The 21,268-nt window shown below is 39.8% G+C and overlaps 1 protein-coding gene across 1 annotated transcript in view; it reads left to right on the top strand.

The window, feature by feature from the left end:
- Positions 1 to 5,516: 5,516 nt before the first annotated feature.
- Positions 5,517 to 21,268, top strand: part of wwc1 (WW and C2 domain containing 1) — a 67,774-nt gene continuing 52,022 nt past the window's right edge. Inside the window, exon 1 of the mRNA XM_050039364.1 lies at positions 5,517 to 6,533. Within this exon, the coding sequence (XP_049895321.1) occupies positions 6,415 to 6,533 (119 nt within the window). The 5' untranslated portion in view covers positions 5,517 to 6,414. The remainder of the gene's footprint in view (positions 6,534 to 21,268) is intronic.

Here is a 21,268-nt window from a genome sequence, read left to right as displayed (position 1 = left end):
AGCTGCTGGTTTGAAGATCTGAGTGCTCTGGAATTTAAAAGGGGACATAGGAGATCAGAAATATATTGGGGAGCCAGGCCATTAACAGCTTAAAACAAACAATAAAACCTTGAATTCAATCCTGTAATTGACTGGTAACCAGTGCAGGGATGCCAGCGCAGGTGTTATGCTGTCTCTTTTCCTTGTGCCAGTCATTAGTCTTGCAGGAACATTCTGGACAAGCTACAGGCGTGACAAGGAAGATTTAGGGACACCCAGATATAATGCATTGCCATAGTCCAGTCGGGAGGTGAACATGATCACTGATAAAAGCAATAGCTATAAATTGTCTGTGCAACACATCAGTCTCATACTGTACATAGTATTGTGTTCAACTGCATCGTCCCTATCAAATGAAATAAAGGGAGAAATTGTGACCAGAAAAGTAAGATGATTAAAGTAGTTTCATCTTTTGGAGAGCAGTGCAGCGGCTGCTTTCCCCCCTGCATGATTTGTTATTGATTTTAATTTTTTGCCACTGCTGCAGGGGTGTAAATATAAACAGTGCAGGCAGTGAGGTTGCAGTGGGGCCCGTGGGGTGGGGCTGTAGAGAGAGTGGGCCCTTGCAAGTGATTCAGATTGTCACCCTTGAAGTGCACCTGTGTTCAAAGAGGAATGATGAAAAAAAAAGTATGTGTGTAAATTAAATATGATGCCATTTGCTGTATATGTCCACAAAAATGCATCATGGTTTTATTTTTATATATTGATTTTTTTTGTAAAATTGTCAGTAGCAGTCTACAAGGAAATTATATATCCTCCATAAATTATAAAATCTATTAATAAACCATAAAAACTATTTAATTAAATGATTCATTTCCTACTTTTTTTGATATTTATATGAGATACACAGTGATGATTGCTGGGTAGTATGCATGCAAGTCTCTATCTGATCATGTGATGAGACACTACATGCACAATAGTGTGCACCAGGGCCCGTTGTGACTTCCTTACAGCCCTGTATTCCTAAAAAAGTTTTCCAGTCCCACACCACTCAAAAATGTGTTTCCTCGTTGTTGGGCTTCAGTTTACAGAATGACATGTAAACAGTTTGCTTTCACTAGTTTCTCTGTGCTCACCTCAAACAGGATTTATGACATCACAACTATCTGGAGTCAGTCATGGTCCAGTATGCAGCTTACTCGAGTGTGATGTGGAGACTTGAAACACATACACCGATAATGTGCTTTTTAGTGAAGTAGGAGACATCAGTGGTTGAAATTTTGGAGTGAACAATATTTGCTATAGACACTGAACTTAGTTTATATGGTTTAAAAGTTTAAAACACACCTGGGGGGATCTTTAAATATTTTTATTTCTTTTTTAAATCCAGATTAATTTCACTTTTCCAGGGATGATTTACTCCGAAGGCCCACACATACATCAACCACAGACACACACAGAGAAAAGTGTAATTTGAGCTTCATTGATCTGTTGGCCACTGGAGCAGATGGAAGTTGCTCAAGGGCACCATGGGCACCATGGCTGCTATAATGAGGGAGGGGAAGGGCTTTCTTTTACTTGAGGGTTGAACCAGCCAAATGTCTATTTACCACTCTAATTCAAATTCAAGCTCATTTTGATTATGTTCTGGTTTTGCAAATCACAAGCATATTTGGAATTTGGTAATACAGACTTGCAGTTAAAAGTTGACTTGTCATGCATGAAAGCTTTTTTGGGCCTAAAGAATGAACCTCTTTGCAAAAAATACACAGTCCGGTGCATTATTTTGTTCTTGGCACCATAATTGAAAAAATATTTTTGTTGGCACCAAAACATGTACAAATTATAAGCATGCTGATTCAGTAAGTAGGCCTATGCAAAATTATGCTGAGCTATGTTGCTACCAATAATATGTAACAGGCCCCTCCTTTAAAAATCTTAGTTCACCACCTTCTGGGCTCACACGCGCTGAATTGCCAATTTATAAAAATTTCCGATCGCACATGAAGGCATCATCAGCACCCGCCCGCCGCCGGTCTGCAGGTGAGCGCGTGCAGTCAAATGCACAGCAGCTGGAATTTGCATGTGAGCGGAAACACATGAGCTGCACCCGACAGTCTGTCAGCCAACATGCGGATCAGCTGGTGGATAAACAGTATTGATCACAGATCAGATCGATGCTCCCACCATCAGAGAGGCCTCATTGGGTCTGTCTCCATCCATGAGAGGAGGCTGAGGTGAAGTGCTCCATCTAGAGTCAAGCCTCAGTCTTATTTATGGTCTTGTTAAATTGGCTTTACAGACATCATCTGGTTTCTGACTCAGCCCATAAAACTCCGCACAAAGAATCTTAACAGTAAACTTTATAAAAAGTTGTGTTGATGAGCTGCTCTGTCATCATAGGCCTACTTTCTTCTTAAAAACAGCCCTTTTTATTCTCCCATGGACAAACCACACTGACACTTAAATAAAAGCACAAATCCCACACAGTAAAAATGATCCATTGCAAGTCCTGCACTGAAAATGTTAAGTAAAAGTATAGGCTAAATAAAATCAGTAAAATGTACTTAAAGTACTAAAAGTAAAAGTACACAATGTAGAAATCTGTCCCCTGTGTCTGTTATACTGTTATTACCTGTATCATTACATGATTATTACCCATGTATTAATGCACAAGCAGGAGTTTACTGTTGTAGCTGGTTGAGATGGAATTCTTTCAACTATTTTGTATAAAACTTCAACTAATGATTATTTTCATTATGTATTAATCTGCATTATTTCTCCATTAATTGATTAATGGGTTTGTAAAAATTCTTAACATAGTGAGAAATGTTTTCACCATTACCTTCACCATTAACAGTCCAAGCCTCAAGTAAAAGTCTTGCATTGAAAATTTTGCTCAACTAATTGTACAATAGTATTAGAATATCAGCAAAATGTACTTTAAGTATCAAAAGTAACTGATGGTTTATGTGTAAGATGCATTTTATATGTGGCAGAGGTGGAGCAAATTATTACTACTTTGTTTACTGGTGGTTCAGTCTACATAACTCTGCACCATGTTTTATGTTTGAGATTAAAATTAAGTTGATTTTTTTACATTTGAAATCTTAATATAATAAATAATTGTGTGAAATAAATGTAGTGGAATAACAGTATAATATTTCCATTTGAAATGTAATGTATTGGGGTAGAAATATGTCATAATGATACACTCAAGTAAATTAAAAGTACTTAAGAACACTTGAGTCGATGCTTCTGCAACAGGAAATACTGCAACTTGATAGATTTATTAATGAAAATAAGTTTTAAAAAATCGTAAATTGCCACCGCAGAAAAATAAATAAATAAAATGAATTGAATTGAATAAATCAACTTGGAATTGGAATACACCCTTTACTGCAGGCAACCCTCAGATCAATTAAAGACAAAATAGGCGTCTTTAATTGTGATCACAATTTGTGACACCTACTGATAGGTGTCTTTTTACTTTTCACACACCTTTTAATAACCATCAATGGATTTTTTTTTCTTCAGTGTATAGATATATAGACACAAATGTACCCAAGGAACTCATCACAGTGACACACTTTTTTTCAACATGGTCTATAATTTAAAAAGTCCTTAAGTCCATAATGTATTACAAAAGCAGGATTTATAATATATCAGTTGTGTATTTAGTTAATGTATGTTTTTTTGTCTTTAGCATTTATGTAATCAATGTGTTTTTGAATTACTATAACAAAGCAAACTACATAATGCCTCTTGTAACAAAAATAAGACCAGGTGCTTTCTTTGCCCTCAAATTAATGTGTGACCTTTGAAACAAATGGTGCGATTTCTTAGATTTTGGGGCACACGGTTGTCAGGATTCATTCCCCCAAGTTTGACTGTAATCAGAGTAGAGGTACCTGAGATACAGCCTGTAAAATGAACCTGAAGTCAGTTTGGATTTCTCAGCGCTGAGCATCCATTCAGCAGTTCAAGAAGTTCACCACCAGAGGGCGCTGCAGGCTTGAAAGTTTGTTAATACAGAGGCCTGTGAAGGATAAAACATACTCATGAAATTAAATACGTAGCTACATATATTAAACAGGTGAATCAAACAAAAGTTAAAGGAGTGAAATGATCTAAAATGGCCACAACCACAAGGAAATGGAAAGTCAATGCAAATGAAATAATCAATTAAACAACGATAAATGAAAAATATATTGATAAAACAATAATAACAAAACTGTGATAACTTAAATATGTCACTGTTCAGACTATAGGAGAAATAAAGATGTTTTTTATTTCTTTTACCACCAATTTTTAAAGAAAAAATTAATTGAAAATCACCAGTTACACCATTTGTCATAGCCAGAAACTATAATACAGAGATTATCGTTGGATTTTTAAAATTCTGATGGTCCTTGAACACATTATGTGGGACAAACACTTCTGTCCAAAACAAACAAACAAACAAACAAACAAACAAACAAACAAAAACATAACCAAATCTGATCTTAGGATAGTGATATTTCATCTGAATCACTTTATTCTACCTGTCTCATTTAAAATTTTGCCAACTAATTTACGACTAATCTATCCTCCTGAGACCCTGCGTCCTCACACGAGGACATTACATTTTGGGTTTCCTGCACCTTAAACTTCATTCTGCTTATCTCAGACCTGTAGTCCTTGTTTATGGACACTTTTATTCTCAGTCCACAGCTGATCCTGACACACAGGTGGACAAGGTACAAAACCTGATCTAATTTTATGTCTGTAGTTTGACATGGCACACAAATTTGGTCAATTTTAGTAACAGTAACGAGGTAAAATGCTGTTAATTAGGAAGTACTGGTTTGAGGACACTGGGAGTTTCAAACAGGCTAATTTTATGTGACAGACTGTTCCTCCAGACACAAAGGACATTTGTAGACTGGAGTACGAAGCAGGGAAAATTTAATACAGTTACAAAATGACATATCACAAGACTTTTAAATATGTTCCATCCAATAAACAATAATTTATTACATGCTTGCAACTATTAAAGATAAACCCATTGTCCCCAAATGAGGACTTTTTTTTTTTTTAACTTCCTGTTCAAAGACAATGCTTTGTTTTTTAGCAGAGTCTCTGGTTAATATGGTGGAGTTAGGGTCATGCATTTTCCCCAAGTCACTCAGGGAGACTTCAGGAAAAATATTTGTAGCTAAGGTAAGGATAAAAAAACTAACACCCCAGCTACCCCCCTCCTCTGACAAGTAAAGGACAGTCCCTTACTTTGCAATACATTTAACATTAGATAGGTCTATTAAACAAAACCAATAATGCAGTTCATCAACTTAACAGAGAAGTTAATTGCTTTTATTAACACCAGCCATAATCTAATCAAACAGCCCGTTCAGGTAACGTTGTGTGTTTAAAATCTTATATTTTATATTTGAAAAGTGTGACCGGAAGTGTTATTTTTCTGGCTGAATTGGTCAACCGAGCTTTTATTTTGAAATGACAACCGGAAGTCGTAGTAACTGTTTGTACATTGACAGCGGTCGACCGGCCGAAGTCATCGGGACTGGGGGAAAGACTTTACCGCCGCCGCCGCCGCTTCCCTCCCGTCCGGTTTTTAACGGTTAATACAAGAGATTAACATATAAGTTTTTCACGGATATACCAGCTTTTAACGGCCGTGGATTCAGTCGTTACTTTTTTCTCTCAGCGGTGTTCACAGTGTTCGTCACCCCGCGGCTGGCGGCTAGCATCGGTTACTGCTGCTAAACATGGTGGCCTGTCGGCAACAAGAAGCAACGAGTCCAGTTTGGGGATTTTAGAGGATAAAACAGGCACTTGGACGGTTCCCTCTGTAACACACAGCTGCTGTGGACACATCACTGCCCTCGTTTTCCATCTTTATCCGGAGCTTTATGGACTTGGACGTGAGGCTGCCTTTCTGTTTACGTTGTAACACTTGCAGCAGCACCGTCCGTGTTCTGTGGACCGTGGATAATCGTAGTTAGTTTACTTCAGAAGTTGCTAACCAGGCCTGTGTAAAGTTTCTGTAAAAGTTGCAGAAACATGCGCTCACAGCTGGAAAAACACGTCATATAGCAACGCGGTTTTGTTTCATGACCGTTGTGTTTATATTACGGATGACTTGACACTCGCACAGAAATGAGTTGGTGCTCAAGTGCAGCCTGCAGGAACTGTTTCACCCTCTGAGTTTCTTTAACAGTCCCCTCTCTGGGGGTTTGATTCCTTGTTAATCTGTGGATTATTATGGATTATTATTATGGCCTAATCCAAACCGCACCAGACCGGGAATTTTGGGAATAACCGCTGATACTGTCGATGATGATAGTGGTGATGATGATGACAGAGAGAAGCGATGGTTTCCCTTCGTTATGATTTTGAGTAGAGAGGAGATAATTACATGGAGACTCGCCTGACATGCCAAGGAAGGAGTTGCCACTACCTGAGGGTTGGGAGGAAGCCAGAGACTTTGATGGCAAAGTCTATTACATTGACCACATTAACCAGTGCACCAGCTGGATCGACCCCAGAGACAGGTAGGAGTGTGTATGTGTGTGTGTGCGATACAGACTATTACTAATGAATTAGATGGATGACCTTTGACCTTCTGCAGATGATCAACATGAGATAGTCATCAGTTAAAATAAAATAAAAGTGACATACATATCACTATAAGACTGCATGAGACTGATAGGCATTAACTAAGTGTGTTGCCTCTGCAAATAAAATAAATATTCATGTCAGATTACAGTGCATCCTGAAGCCTAATGCATATTATAAATCAGCAAATTAGTGATAAAAGATGCATACATGTTGGTCCCCTGTTAATCATCATAGCACATATATTGATTGCTTTTATTAATACTAGTCATAATGTCAGCAAAGAGCAAATGTGTGTGATGTTTAGATAGCTTGCATTTGTGCACAATAAATGTAAATTACTGTAACCTGCCAAAAAGAGAGATTGTTTTTCTTGCTCAGGGAACTGTTACACATGTGCGCAGTCCTTCATTGCAATTAGCAGCAGGCCCATAAATTCCAATTAGCAGAGAGTACAGTAGAACAAGGAGGAAATAAATGCTGCTTAATGTCCAGGAGACTCAAAGGAAGCAGGACATAATTTCTGTGAGGCATTTATTGCACCTTTCTCTGCGTAATACCTCAAAATACAAATAAATCACAGGTTTATCCCTGCACCACACTCAGCACAATCCATCCCGAGACCGCTGGGGGATGAAGATCTGAATCAGACTGCCAGAGATGCATGTTTAGCTTGTTCATCTCTGAAACTGGTATGACTGTCACTGAACCCGATGACCTGTCACATCCCTGTGTCAAGCTGTCTCTGATACACATTAAGCTGTAGACAGTGTCACCAAAATATTTGCACGTAGTATAAGATATTGTAATGTAGCCTATATATTTTTAAATTCCATATCTCTTATTTATCTGATTTATTTCATTAAACTGTCTTTGTGCTGCTGTAACACCCCCCTCGCGATCAGTGAAGTCTTATCTTCAATGAAGGTCTTTATCTACATCACATGCTTATCTCCAGGTTATGCCTATTGTACGTGTAATAGTTATTCTAAGGAGGATTATTATGATTTTTCATAGTCTTTCAAGCAAACGTTATCTCTCCACACCTGTATACAGATAGGTGTGCATGTGTTAGGCAAGTGATGGTGGAGAAAAGAGCGCACATAAGCTCCCGCATGTTGCCAAGCAGAGCTGCGACGATAAGTCGATTGACAGAATATGAGTCAACAACCTTTTTTAATACTCAGTTAATCCTTTAGGTCCGTTTTCAAGCAAAAATGCCAAACATTTGATGGTTCCAACTTCTCAAATGAGAGCATTTGTTGCTTAACATAGTATATTAAGTCCCATGGGGTACTGCACTGTTGGTAGAACAAGACAAGAATTCAAAGACGCAAGTAATTACTTAATATTTTAGCCTTAATTTCAAGACTTGTGGCAGGAAAGTTTTGGTACAGTGACCATCGTCTAGCAAAATGTGTCGTAAATTAATTGTAAGTGTTGACAGTGCATAGGAGCTTATTTTTGAATGGATTATTAATATAAAATCAAAACTACAACATGAATACTGAGGTTTCTCGTGGTGACAAGTAGCAGGTACTTTCAGCTGGTTAATCACTCAAACCTCTTCCAGCAATTACATGTAGGATCGACACAGATGTGCAGGTGGGTTGTTTACATGGATCACTGGACAGCCGACACTGTGATGGACACTTCATACTCATAATTAGGCCTGCAGCTAATGTTTTTCAGTACTAGATTGTTTTTTCATTAAGGCCTAATTGTTCCAGAAATGGCCCAGAAAATTTCCCACAGCCGAAGGTGATGTATTCAGATGTCTTAGTTGTCAAAAACCCAAAGATATTCAAGTTAAGATCATGTATCCTCACATTTAAGAAGCGAGAACCAGCATCATATTTGCTCACAAGAAATTGAGACACAGCTGGGGAAATGAGAATAAGAAATCCAGACGGGACATTTGCAGAAGAAACAGTGTTGCTGTAGGTATCATTTGGATGAGTGTGGCAGCGGTAGCCAAGACTGGAAGCAGCTTTAAGCAAGAGTAAGGAACAGCAGAATGACAATGAGGGGAAATCTTAATAAGAACTCAGGCAGTAAAGTCTCCTGCACAAATGATGTCTGCTTTCACAACTGCAATGTTCTCTTATTTGAATTAGAAATGCAACCTTGAACCAGGTTGACGTCCTTAAGTGAATGCATCTGGAAGATACTGGAGATGATAAACAAGGCTTTCATTCTCACAGTGGGTTCCATTCATAAAGTGATGTCTCATTAGCCTTGAAAGGGGAGACGGGGAATAAACAGAGGGCAGGACTCCCTCACTCCTGTTCAAATTGTTAGAGAAAGAACATGTTAGAATTCACAGGGAAAACTCCCATAGGTTTGTACCCTTAAGAAATACCCTAGGTAATACATTCAGTTGAGAACGAAAGGGTTATTTTCAGTTATATTGCATATTTTGCATGATTGGATTTATTATTCACACCTTGATGGATGTGTGTTTCTCTGCCAACTTAATGTTGTATGTCCTGTAGTAGTTTTCATAGCAACACATCTTCATAGAGACATAAATTGGCACATGAGAGCTCCATGCCAATAACCCGTCCCTACCAGTTAACTACAAATCATGTTTACACCACTATACAGTAGCAGGCCATCAGTGTCTGGTTTCCTGCATTCCAGCCAGCCAAAGGAGTGAACCTACAGATACTCAAAACTTGAAATGAGTCATCCGTCATGGTGAACATCTCATTGCTGTCATTGTTTCGGCAAGTTTACATTACCATCATACATGAATGCAGCTGCGAGTCCTGCTTGCGTGTTCAAGGACGCTTCACAGGGGAACATTTCTGAGCTATGTAGTCAACACCAAGGGAACATGATGTTCACTGAGGTGGATTACTTATAGCATCTCAAACAAGTTTCAAGGCTTTGCAAGTTTTTTTTCTTGCTATAGCGAAACAGATGTCAGCTAAGGTTCCCCAGTAAGCCGAAACTCATAGTAAAGAGAATGTAAGCCAATGGCAGCCAGGAAGGTCGAACACCACAGTAACAAGAAATGGAAGCCGGTAACTCCTTGACAGATTGAAAGCCACAGTGAAATGGATGAAAGCCAATGGCTGCCCAGAAGGTCGAACACTATAGTAAAATACAAATAGATGCCAGTAGCTGTCCAATATATTGAAAGCTATAGTAAAATGGATGAAAGCCAATGGCTGCCCAGAAGGTCGAACACCACAGTAACAAGAAATGGAAGCCAATAGCTCCCTGACAGATTGAAAGCTATAGTAAAATGGATTAAAGTCAATGGCTGCCTGGAACAACACAGTAAAATGGATGGAAGACATTGGCTGTGAAGTCTGGGTGCGGTTACATGATGGCTTCTCATTCGGAATGAAATAAATCTGAATGAAATCATTCGGAATTAATTTTCCAGGTAGTTTACATGGGAAATATTCATTCCGAGTGAGGGTTTACTTGGGAGATCAGTTTAATCACCTTTTAATTGCCTTTAGTCGGGTCTGCGCAAGGTTTGGGGCAGGGAAGGTTTCTGATTGGATAGGGGGCGGGGTGGATGTTATGTGTTTACACTTACCGGAAGAAAACACTAGTCCTTGTTCCGGATAACAAGATTACCGGAAGAAAACACTAGTCCTNGGGAGGTAGAAGGTCGAAGAAGGGAGATAGAAGACCGTGCTGTGGCGAATGGAAACCAGTGAGTGCAACGAGTCCGACTGCTCTATCTCAGCCCGTTGCTATGCACGCTATATACGTCATCGCGCCAGAAGGGCAAGGAAACGAGCATGCGCAGAAAGATTGGAACGAACTTAAAGAGGAATGAGTGTACAAGTGCGAGGAATTCTTTCATTCGGAATTAGAAACGGAATATTCCAGCCCCTTACATCGGATTGAATTTTCAATCGCATTGGCCATTTTCATTCTGAATTAGGTGTTTACAAGATCACTTTTAATAGGAATGAACTTTCACTCCGAATGAAAAGGGAATTAAACTGTCCATGTAAACGCACTCACTGTGTCTAAAAATGCAAAACCATCATTTACAGCTTTATTTTTGTACAATTTGAATTTTTTGGACGTTTGGAGGTGAAGATAACAGTTTCACCACAAGGTCTGATTAGTAGCTTGTCTGGCGCTTTCAATCACATCACAATATTTTGATCTACAAGGCTTTTTAAGGGTATTTTTTAATTTTGCTGTCTGAGCTCTTCGGCTTAATCATAACCTGCTTGAGGAGCTTAGGCAAAATCCCTGTCATCCTTTTAATACTTCATAAAAAAGTCCTGGGATAATTGGTTGGGCATAGCATTGTGTAAAAAACAGTGTATCAGTTAGTAAGAAGGTGATTGTAATAGTTTTTACATTGAGTGCACAGTTTAGAAAACACCTAATATTTATTTCATGCTCAAGTCATCAAAATTTATGTTTTTCATTGGCAGAAAATGGATATATGATGGTGGACTTGAGGTAAAGAATTCTCTAACATGTTTAAGATATTTAAAAATACAGCATACTTCATTTGGTTTGTCAGAGTGCTCAAATGCATGTTGGTCTCAAACCAGAAAAACTGATTTGTCCATTTTCCCAATTCAGGTACCAAATTACCAGAGTTATTTTCTTCTTCTCTGTATTTCTCCCAGGGTGCCTCCTGCTTCATTTACATTCCTGTAATTACAAATCAGGTCTTGAGGTGTGAGTTACCTTTTTCCCCCTCTCTCTCTCTCATATAGAAATCCATCAGTGTAATAGGCTTAGAGTACTAAGCATACAGCACTACATGACAGAGTCCTGCTTGTACGAAAATGCAGCGTAGAGGGGAGGGCAGATTTTTTTTTAAGGGGGACTCGTTTTTCATCTTTACCAGTTACTTAAGACCCCTCGGACTTTGACACCAAATCCCTTTAATGGCTTATGTCTGGAATTCGGGAGGCTTAGGGGTTGTTTTTTTCTTTCCTGTGTGGCTGTTTGGTGTGAGAGAACACATAAAGTCTTTACTTATTGCATTAGGTTGACTTTGTCCCTGTATTTCACACGTTTTATGTATGTAGTTGATGCTGTTATCCAGGGGGGCAATGAATCAACTGTACAACATGTTTCAGTTCCTTAGTCATCAGCACTACAAGCAAACAGTCAGTAGATGGGAATGCAAGAGTCATAGCTGTTATCCTCAAGTTTTAGAAATGTGACAAAAAATGTTCATGTCCTATTAAAGTGCTCTGACATATTCACTGCCTTTACTATAAATTTGCAGGGTTAAAACAACAAATTTGCCATTTTACTGGTTTAATTTTTTTTGTTGTTGCATGCTTAAATGTATAAGAATAGCACAGATGTGATACCAAAGTTTGATTTTTACTATGTTTATTATTTGTCACACCCTGCTACTATGTGCACGACTGTCTTAGATCAGTCTTGGCACTGTGTGCACTGGGATTTCGAAGATATTAGTCTACAGGTTAATCTGTCAGTAATGATTTTGATTAATCTGTAGCTGAAACCACCAAACATTTGGAAACCTGTTTCAGTGTTCATATGAGGCACCTGACTTTTGTTATAAGACCTGAAAAATTGTAAACGTACCCTTTAAAGGATATTTAAGTATCAGCTTGATGAGTTTTCTCATGTATTGGCATCACTGGTCAGATGCCTAAAATCTTTGGTTGCATCAGGCTTTTGCAGATAATGCTGAGTAATGTTCAGGATCCATATAACACACTTATAGGGCCTTTCCCATGGAATACCATCAAAGATAATCTCAATCATAAAAACATTCTATGAACATTTTGAGTGTAGTGTCATCATGGGAAATGACCTCTCTGAGTGGTTTTCCGTGCAGTCCGGAGTGAGAAAAGGGTGCATCATCTCCCCTATCCTCTTCCTGGTCGCCATAGACTGGATCACAACCAACACCACAGCAGACAGACCCAGAGGCATCCAGTGGACTCTGTTCTCCCAGCTGGAAGATCTTGACTTTGCTGACGATCTTGCTCTTGTATCAACCAATCAGTACAACATGCAGGCTAAAACTGATAGGCTGAACAACTTTGCCGGACAAGTTGGGCTCAGTATCAACACCTCCAAAACACAAGTGATGTGTGTCAGCTGGAAGATTGGAAGATTTCACCTATCTGGGCAGCCTCATCAGTAAGGACAGCGGGGCATCAAAAGACATCAAAGCAAGGCTGGGAGAGACTCAGGGTGCCTTCTCCCAACTCCGTCCCATCTGGAGATCAAAACAATACAGTCTTAAAACGAATATGCTCCTATATAACAGCAATGTAAAGTCTGTTCTGCTGTACGGTTCAGAGAGCTGGCAAGTTGTCAAAACAGACATGAGGAGAATGGAAGTGTTCCATAATGGATGCCGCCGACGAATATGCCAGATCTTTTGGCCTAATAAGATCTCCAACAATGAACTGAACAAGAAAACAGGAAGCCGGAACATCACCAAGGAGACTGGAACAGATGAACCTGTCATGGAGAGAGACTTGCAACATGCTGTCAGGGACTGAATGCAATGGAGAGTGCTCATTGAAGCCTTATGTCCCATAGGGGACGAAGAGGAGTAAGTAAGTAAGTAAGGGCCTTTCTCAAACCAGACCCTACCCACTCCCACTCTGTCGCAGAGTGTAACTCCATTTGTAGTCACAGCCGAATGACGCCCCCCTTCATGAAGGTGGGGGTGTAAATACAGCGGCAAGCTTTGGGGCAAACTTCCCTCTTGGCGGTGTAAAAGGCTGTTGTAACTTTTTGTAATCATGGAGGAAAATACTATGCCGCCATTGTTTACCTGAATTTTTGTATATTATCCTTTTGTCATTAAAAGAAATAAATAACTTGCTATATGAAGGGCGACTGTTGCTCAGAGGTAGAGCTGGTTGTCCACTGATAGGAAGATCGGCACTTTGATCCCTGGCTCTTACAGTCCGCATGTTGAAGTATCCATGGGCAAGATACTGAACCCCAAATTGCTCTCGATGGCTGTTACATCAGTGTGTGAGTGGATACTGAGTAGCAGGGGGCACCATGTATGGTAGCTTTGGCCACCAGTGTGTGACTGTGTGTGTGAATGAGTGAATGTTACTCGTAGTGTAAAAGCACTTTGAGTGGTCAGAAGACAAAAGCGCTATACAAGTGCAGTCCATTTAAAAAGTTTTTTTTGTAAGGGTAGTAGCCAAGAACTTGATTTGTACGGAGTGTCTTCTATTACGAACACAGTATGGCATTGCACTTGGTTAGTGAGGCAGCGTTGTTGCAGGTTAGCAGTTGGAGGGTTTTTAAACCCACTTCCACTCCCATGTAGTTGGTTGGGATGGCACTTAATGTGGCTGACCCTCTGTGTGAACGTAGAAACATGGGGGAAGTGGGTAGGGAGAGGGTGTAGGGGGTGGTTTGGGAAAGGCCCATATTCTGCCGATAGACTCTGTCTGATGTGGTGGACCCCTGATTCTGTTCACTTGATGTTTAGTCATGCTTTAGTCAAGCCACTGATACAATGTTCGGATGTCACTCACCTGTCCTGTCTGCCAGTGGTACACCCACTTTAGGGTCTTGTGTTTTTGGATGGCAGCTACTTTGTGTTTAGTTTTTACTTCGGGCCATGTCTGTCCCCAGTCATTGTGCCAAAAACCATCAGTAGTGACTCACAGAGCACTGTCGTGGAATTGAAGTGTGAATATGTGTCAGGACAACAACAAGTGAAATGAATAATAGATTGAAGTAGTTGTCATGTTTGGTTTGGTTCTAACATTTTGTTGTACACAATAATTTATTGGTGGTCGGCCTCAAGTCATTTTGACTCCTAGTGAGAAAAGACACTCGTCACTGTAGTTGCAGGTGGAATGAAGACTTTCTCCTTTTAGTGAAATTCCTCTGGTTGCTTTACACTTCAACACTTGGAGGCAGCGAGAAAGAGTAGAAACCTTCCCAAACAAAGTCCTTTAAAACACACACTCACTCACACATTCCTGAAACACACGACGTGAAGGACCGAGCAGCGCGCAGACTCACCAGCCAAAGGCCTGATTCATCTAAAATCCCTTTCACTGCTTGCCAAGGTGCATGGGGTCAAAGTGCAGCCCTGCAAACTGTTAACTAGGATCTGAGCAGAGGCTGGCTCGCACACCGCTGCAGAGTAGTTCTCTTTAATACATAACCAACCGTCTTATAACTTATTCATCTGTGGCAGCTCACAACAGCAGCATTACTACAGAGCTGAAGTGTTTTCCCAAGCTGACACAGTATATATGCACCGCTCAAATGTGTAGCCAGACAGCAGACATCGGTGGTGCTTCTCACCGCTATAACAGCACATTTTCACAGTGTTTATGTTTTTGTGTGCAAAATAATATCTACTCTGCAGATGCACAGACTTCAACATAAGTCAGTTAATTTAAATCTTTTTACTGGCATTGCCCCCGTTATTTTAAACACCCATTTCCCACTCTTTATTTTTTTGTTTTGAAATTAAATGTACCACTAATTAGTATCATAATCAGTCCTTCTAGAATTTTATAGCCTGTACATTCACAACAGTTCGTCAGAAAAATAAACAGTTGTTCAAAAATGTAAGTAATCATAGGTTGTGGCACCAATTTGCACCCAGGGCAGCACATCCAGCTGTGAGCTGCCACCACATTAACACATCTGTTTTTGTGACCTGTCACTCAGTCACAGATACAAACATTTCTCTTCTGTGCTGTGATATTACAAAAGCCACACTTCACTGCTTGTTCAGGGAAGAGGAAGCAAAGATGGTTAAGATTGCTGAAATATTTCCCACTATCAAACGTAGTTGTACTTACTAGAAAAACGTGGGTTAGACAACATGTTTGACCGGTTAAATACCAAAGAAACACCAAAGAAAAATACACCTCACTACACAATAGACCTGGAAATGTAAGGACGTCACCAGTGGATTTTTCCCTTTGCAGTTCAGTAGTGTTCACTTTCATGCTTGTTTTACCTCACTTTTGGCATTATCAGTTTCTGCTGTTTGCTTTGATTATAATGTCAGTAAAATATTTTCTACCTGTTCAGCAACAGAAACATTTACATTTTACATAATGTGATTACCCACAGAGATGTTGCGTAAGTGCAGTAAGTGAAATAAGATTTGATTCCTACATCACATGGGTTGCAAGGAGGCTCAGAGCCCTAAATGATCCTTGATGAGAGGTGAGAGAAGTTCTCTGAGAAAACCAGAAGCTGAGGACACAGAAATATGAAAGAAATTCAAGGGACCAGTGAGCTTTGAATTTATTGCAGCAGCCATGTGAAAACTTTCCCATTATAGTCCAGGGTTTAGGAATGAAGAAAGACATTGACATTTTTGTGTGTGTGTGTGTGTGTGTGTGTGTGTGTGTGTGTGTGTGTGTGTGTGTGTGTGTGTGTGTGTGTGTGTCTTTAAACTCATCCTGCCTGGTGCCCTCCAGAGGAAGAATCACAGATATCTGATGTTTTTTATTTGAATATCTAATGTACCTGCAGCCCTACAGGACTGCCAGATTGTAGCGCTGATAACATTTGGAATATTCTATTACATCCATGTTATTTTAACGTAATTTCTTCTCTCTTTCTTTGTTTTTTTTTTGCCGTTTTTCAAATTATTCTCAACAAACCTTTCCTAAAGTACAATAACAAAGAAAACAAGGCAGTTGCATTTAAAAGGTGGGCACGGGCTCTTAAAACTTATTCAGCATATAAGGCTTCTGCCAAACTTCAAGAGGACTGAAATGAGGGGGAAAAATAAAACCTAAAGGGTGACAAAAGAAGGAAAAGAAAATATCAGTTGTTTTAAAAAAAGGAATCAGCCAAAGTTGAGTATGTAGCCCTTTTAAATTCCTCAGAGTGCAATATCATCCATCCACCCTTGCAGTGACGCACTGAATGCATGTCGTCAGGTGAAAGGAATGTTATCTGGTTAACACGCCGTCACTTTTATGAGGGTAATGTGCTGAAAGACTGAGGCAAATATCTGCTGTCATTTGTCTTTTTTAATGATGATTTCTTATTTTATTGGGAAGCTTTGTCAGTTAAGCAAAATGGATTATACTGTGAGGGTGGAAGGAGTTTTGTGTGTGTGTGTGTGTGTGTATGTAGGTGTGTGTGTGTTATTGTTACCGTTGGACCTTGAGCGACTGTGAAATGTAGTTGGAAGCCTTATAACTTGACTTAAGGTATTTATACGGCGCTCTGAATGAACGTTTCTCTGCATCGCCGTCTGACTCACCGTTCAGATATGCAGCCCGCCTCCCTGTGTGTTTGCACTCTGCCGCACGCTTTGTCAGTTTGCATTAGAGCGCCGGGGCCCGGCCTGGCTGTTTACCTTGGTATGTGAAACCTGGGGGTGTGTGTACTTGGCTTTTGCTGATATTGGGCTTTAAAGGCCAATATGTTATTGATATCATACAAATTAATTTTTGACCACTTTGATGCCAAAACATCGCAGGAATTCAGTGTTTTCCTCCCAGAGTTTTAGTCCCAGATAAGCTTCTTAAAAAACATGCAGACCATCATGTGATAGGTTTAGCAGTTATATAAGACAGAGTTACCCACTCTTGGCATAAGTGGGAGGATAAAGGTCCACATTACGTCAGTTTAAAGTCTGTAATTGCCTCGAAATGTGGCTAATTTGTGGTAGAAAAACGACAGGTGAAACAAAACTGCAGGTCTTTTCTATTTTTATCAATCCCGGGTGTAGTCGGGATGAGCCCTCGCCTCAGCTCAAGACAATATGCTTTTGAGTGCCATGCGTACGCTTTTGTTTGTGTGAATTTTTCCATCAGTAAGACTTGCCTAACCTGCCATTAAACCTGGTATGAGCAGCATTGCAAAGCTCGGACTGGTCGATGAGCAGCATGCTGTCAGTCCACATGGATAAATGGCAACACTGCAAGTCATCCATGTGACAAAAAGCTGTTCATCTGAGCAATCTGGTACCAATCTGATGTCACAGATACCAGCCTCAAAGCAGTCTGTAATGGCTGTGAAAGCAATCGAACTAACCCATCTGAGATATTTTGATATTCAACATTTTGATGGAGTTGAGATCAATCTGTGAGAAACTGAGAAAAAAAACAGTTGCCGTCTGTTGCTTCCATCTCTGGAACAAGTTGTTGAAGCTTGTGCAGACACACCAGGGGCATTGACAAAATGTTTGAAACAGATTTGATATAGCCCCAAATTTCAAATTAGCCTCAAAGGTCTTTACCCCATTCTTAGATCCCTGATTGCCCACTCATGGACAGCCATGGTACGTGCCACCAGTGGTTTTATCAAAGTAGCTGTAGAAGAGATGAGTCATGCATTATGGGAAATGATGGTACTAATAAGTTATGCAAATTAAACTAAGAGTAAACACCAAAAACTGTGAGCAGACAGTGTGACAGTATTTATTTTTAAATATTAGTTCTCACTTAACAAGGTACACATTTGCTTAAGATGATCTGGATGTAGTGTGGACAGTAGTCTGAGTGCAGCTGTGACTCAGGAGATGGAGGAGTGGTTTCATTCTTGAGAAAGAATGTGATTGAGTAATTGAGAAGCACAGTGTAAGTTGCTTTTAGGGCTGTAGTCTCCTGGTAGACGAGTCAATTATTTGGTCGATATGCTCTCGTCCAACCAAATTCTCATTGGTTGGAATAATCGCTGTGTTACTTTCATAAGGAGAAAAGTGCTACATCAATAGCTTTCCAGGATTAATCCATTATTTCCTGCGGTGGGGGGGGCAGGCTACGTTACATGTAAAAATAGGGGTGTTTTCAAAACATCCCCGTTGTTGACAGAAAGTTGAACTCGCCCACCCTCACGCTCAGCGTCGCGGTGACGCAGACCTCCTGTCTGTTTCTGTGTACAACACCATTTCCCTCAGTGGAAACGAAGCTTGTATTTACTTGTATTTCACAGATAAGAAACAATAAATTGTGAAGACAATAAAGCCTCCACTAAAATAGCATTAACTAATAACATTAGCATGTTGTATTTGTTTGGAAAACGTGTTTAGTATAAGACAGTTGTTTTGTCGGTGAATCTTGGGGGTTTAATGGAGCCAAATTATGTGCCGTTATCTTTGTTAAATGTTGCTGGTGTCCCTGGCTTTATATGAGACAAGGGAAAGATAGCTAGACGCTAGGCTAATTTATACAATGTAAAATGCCATAGACTTGTGCTAATTACGTTAGCATGTTGTATTAGTGGGAGAAATGTGTCCAGATAAAGACAAGTGTTTGTCTGTGAATGCTGCGAGTTATAGTGAAGCTGATTTGCGTACTTGTGTTTGAAATTGTCTCTATTAAGCCATGTTTAATGTGTGTTTAATGTGTGTTGTGAATCAACTAAACTTTACAGCACTTAACACAGTCCTCCACTGCCGACAAGTGTTTTGGAGGTGTAACTGCAGAGTGACACAGACACACCACCGCAGAAGTAAAAATAATGTGCAGATTTGTTTCTTCCCACGACTAATCGATTAGTTGAAGATTATGTGCGACTTTAGTCGACGAAGATTTTCTTTGGTTGACTACAGCCCTAGTTGCTTTGGCATTAAAGTGCTATATAAATGCAGCCTGTTTACCAGTCCATGTAGTTTGTTTCTCCATGTGTAGGTCTGGGTAGGAAGAAGAAAACTAGAAGTAGAATTTGGTGGTTGGTGAGATGTGTTTGGCTTCAGGGTTAGACTGATTTTTCTTGTCCGACTTGTCAAAAAAGATGTGGATTACATTTACTGTATTGGTACATTCTGGTGGTAGCTGTGTGTTGCCTTCTATTCTTTGTCTTTAGTGGTCTTGTAGCTGTCGCATTGGACAACAAAAAGTCAGTGTTGAGGTATAAAAATACATGGATCTCCACTACTCACCATCCCAGGATAATGAAGATAATATACCATTTCCTGGTGAACAGAGCTGCTCTTTAGGTTAGGAATCAACTGGAAAAACACAAGACCCCTGAATCCTGGTCAGCAAACAAATTTACCTTATATTCTTATTATGTTTGATGATTATCCTGATCTGTGCTAGGGGTATCAAAAGACAAGGATATATTGGAATTGAAAAAATAAGAAAAATATCAATGAGTACACACATGCCAGACAAACGTGTTTCAGGCTAACTGTTGCATTATTATCAAGGTATTTAATAATAAAATATTAGTTTTGGTCTATATTGCCTGTTCCCAGTATGTGGGGGCTCCCACAGTCATCACAGGCAGTTAGACCACTAGAGTAATGAAGCATGTGAGAAGCACTACAAGTGGCTATTGAATGACTGACAGTGAAATGGAGGCTGGGCAGCCACTGCCAGACGGTTCTTCGCTCTGAGGGAGAGCAGTGACGGAGAGCGACGAGTTTAGGTCAGCGACTCCCCTCGGCTCGGCGATTAGAGGATAGGATTTAGTGGGTGAGAGGAGAGAGGAATCAAATAATGGGATGTGGATACCCAGCCCGCCAACCAGCCGGCTTTTTTCTGGGATCAGCGGTTGGCAGAAGCCTCCCTGTCTTCCTGAGCTAAATTTAGAGCGAAGCTGAGGGGGTCTTCTCTGGGCCCCTTTCATTATTCATCAGCTGAAAAAGGACCCAGTTCAGTTTCTCTCCTCAGCAGCGAGCCGCTGCTCTGTTTGTTTGGATCTGCAGTCACGAAACACAAGAGGCAGCAGAGGAGAAAAGCCAAAGAGAAGAGCTTTTTACTCTGCTGGTTGTTGTCTCTCATCATGAAATTAGTGAAAAAAAATTTTCGAGTCCAGTGCCGATATCATATTTGAGTTTAAATGCCCACACTAAAGCAGTATTCATTTTAATTCATATTCTTTTTTTAAATTCTCTTTTTATTGGGGCAAAGGACTCGCTTTCCATCAGACACTTTTTTTTGTCTCATCGACATTTGTTAACAAAGCAAAAACAAAACAGAAAAAATCTCTTACTTCTGCATGAACATATCCTTGCTTATTTGTTCATCTGTGTTCTTACAGATCCATATCTATCCGCACTTACACATCCCTATCTGTCTACACCTTTCCATCATTCATTTCAGATACAATAGCAAGGCGAGAAAAGAAAACAAAAAGAAAAAAGACAACAAAAAACACTTAAAATAAATGAAAATAAAGTTACGAAACTGCCGAATAAATGTAATCTCTGTCCTTTTCACCCTCCCCTCATGCACAACCCATGTGCACAAGTTGTAGAACATTACAAACACCCGTAGCAATGAACCAAGGCATTCTACAAGTTACATATCCACTCATACGAAGTCCGATCTCAAACCAGTTTCCCCAAATTCTATGAAATGTATCCAGTTCCAATCTGGAAGAAAAAGTCAACTTCTCCATCACATATCATGTATTACATCCACCCAGTCCTCAGTTGTTGGTGCCTCTGTCTTCAGCCATTTTCTGGTGATAGCTTTTTTACTTTTTAATTCATCTTCAGGGTTTGAGCCATTGCGACAATGCTTCCAGCACAAGGCCCATGATCACTGCTGTTAGCAGAATTCTCATTTTTAGATTGTTTAGCTTTATTTTGTATTACAAGATCTAGGTAAACTACAAAATTAAAATACTGGCTATCATGTTGTAAACATACATTTCAAACCAGTGTCTATACACTTGGCCAAGATTGTTTGTTAGAGAGAGATGCCATGCTGTGCTGTGTCAATAATTAAAACGAAAAGTTAGAAAGCCGACTTTAGCTAAAGCTAGA

This window comes from Epinephelus moara, chromosome 3 (genome assembly GCF_006386435.1).
Source record: "Epinephelus moara isolate mb chromosome 3, YSFRI_EMoa_1.0, whole genome shotgun sequence".
Classification (NCBI taxonomy): Eukaryota; Metazoa; Chordata; class Actinopteri; order Perciformes; family Serranidae; genus Epinephelus; species Epinephelus moara.
This window is presented reverse-complemented; position numbering and strand designations above follow the sequence as displayed.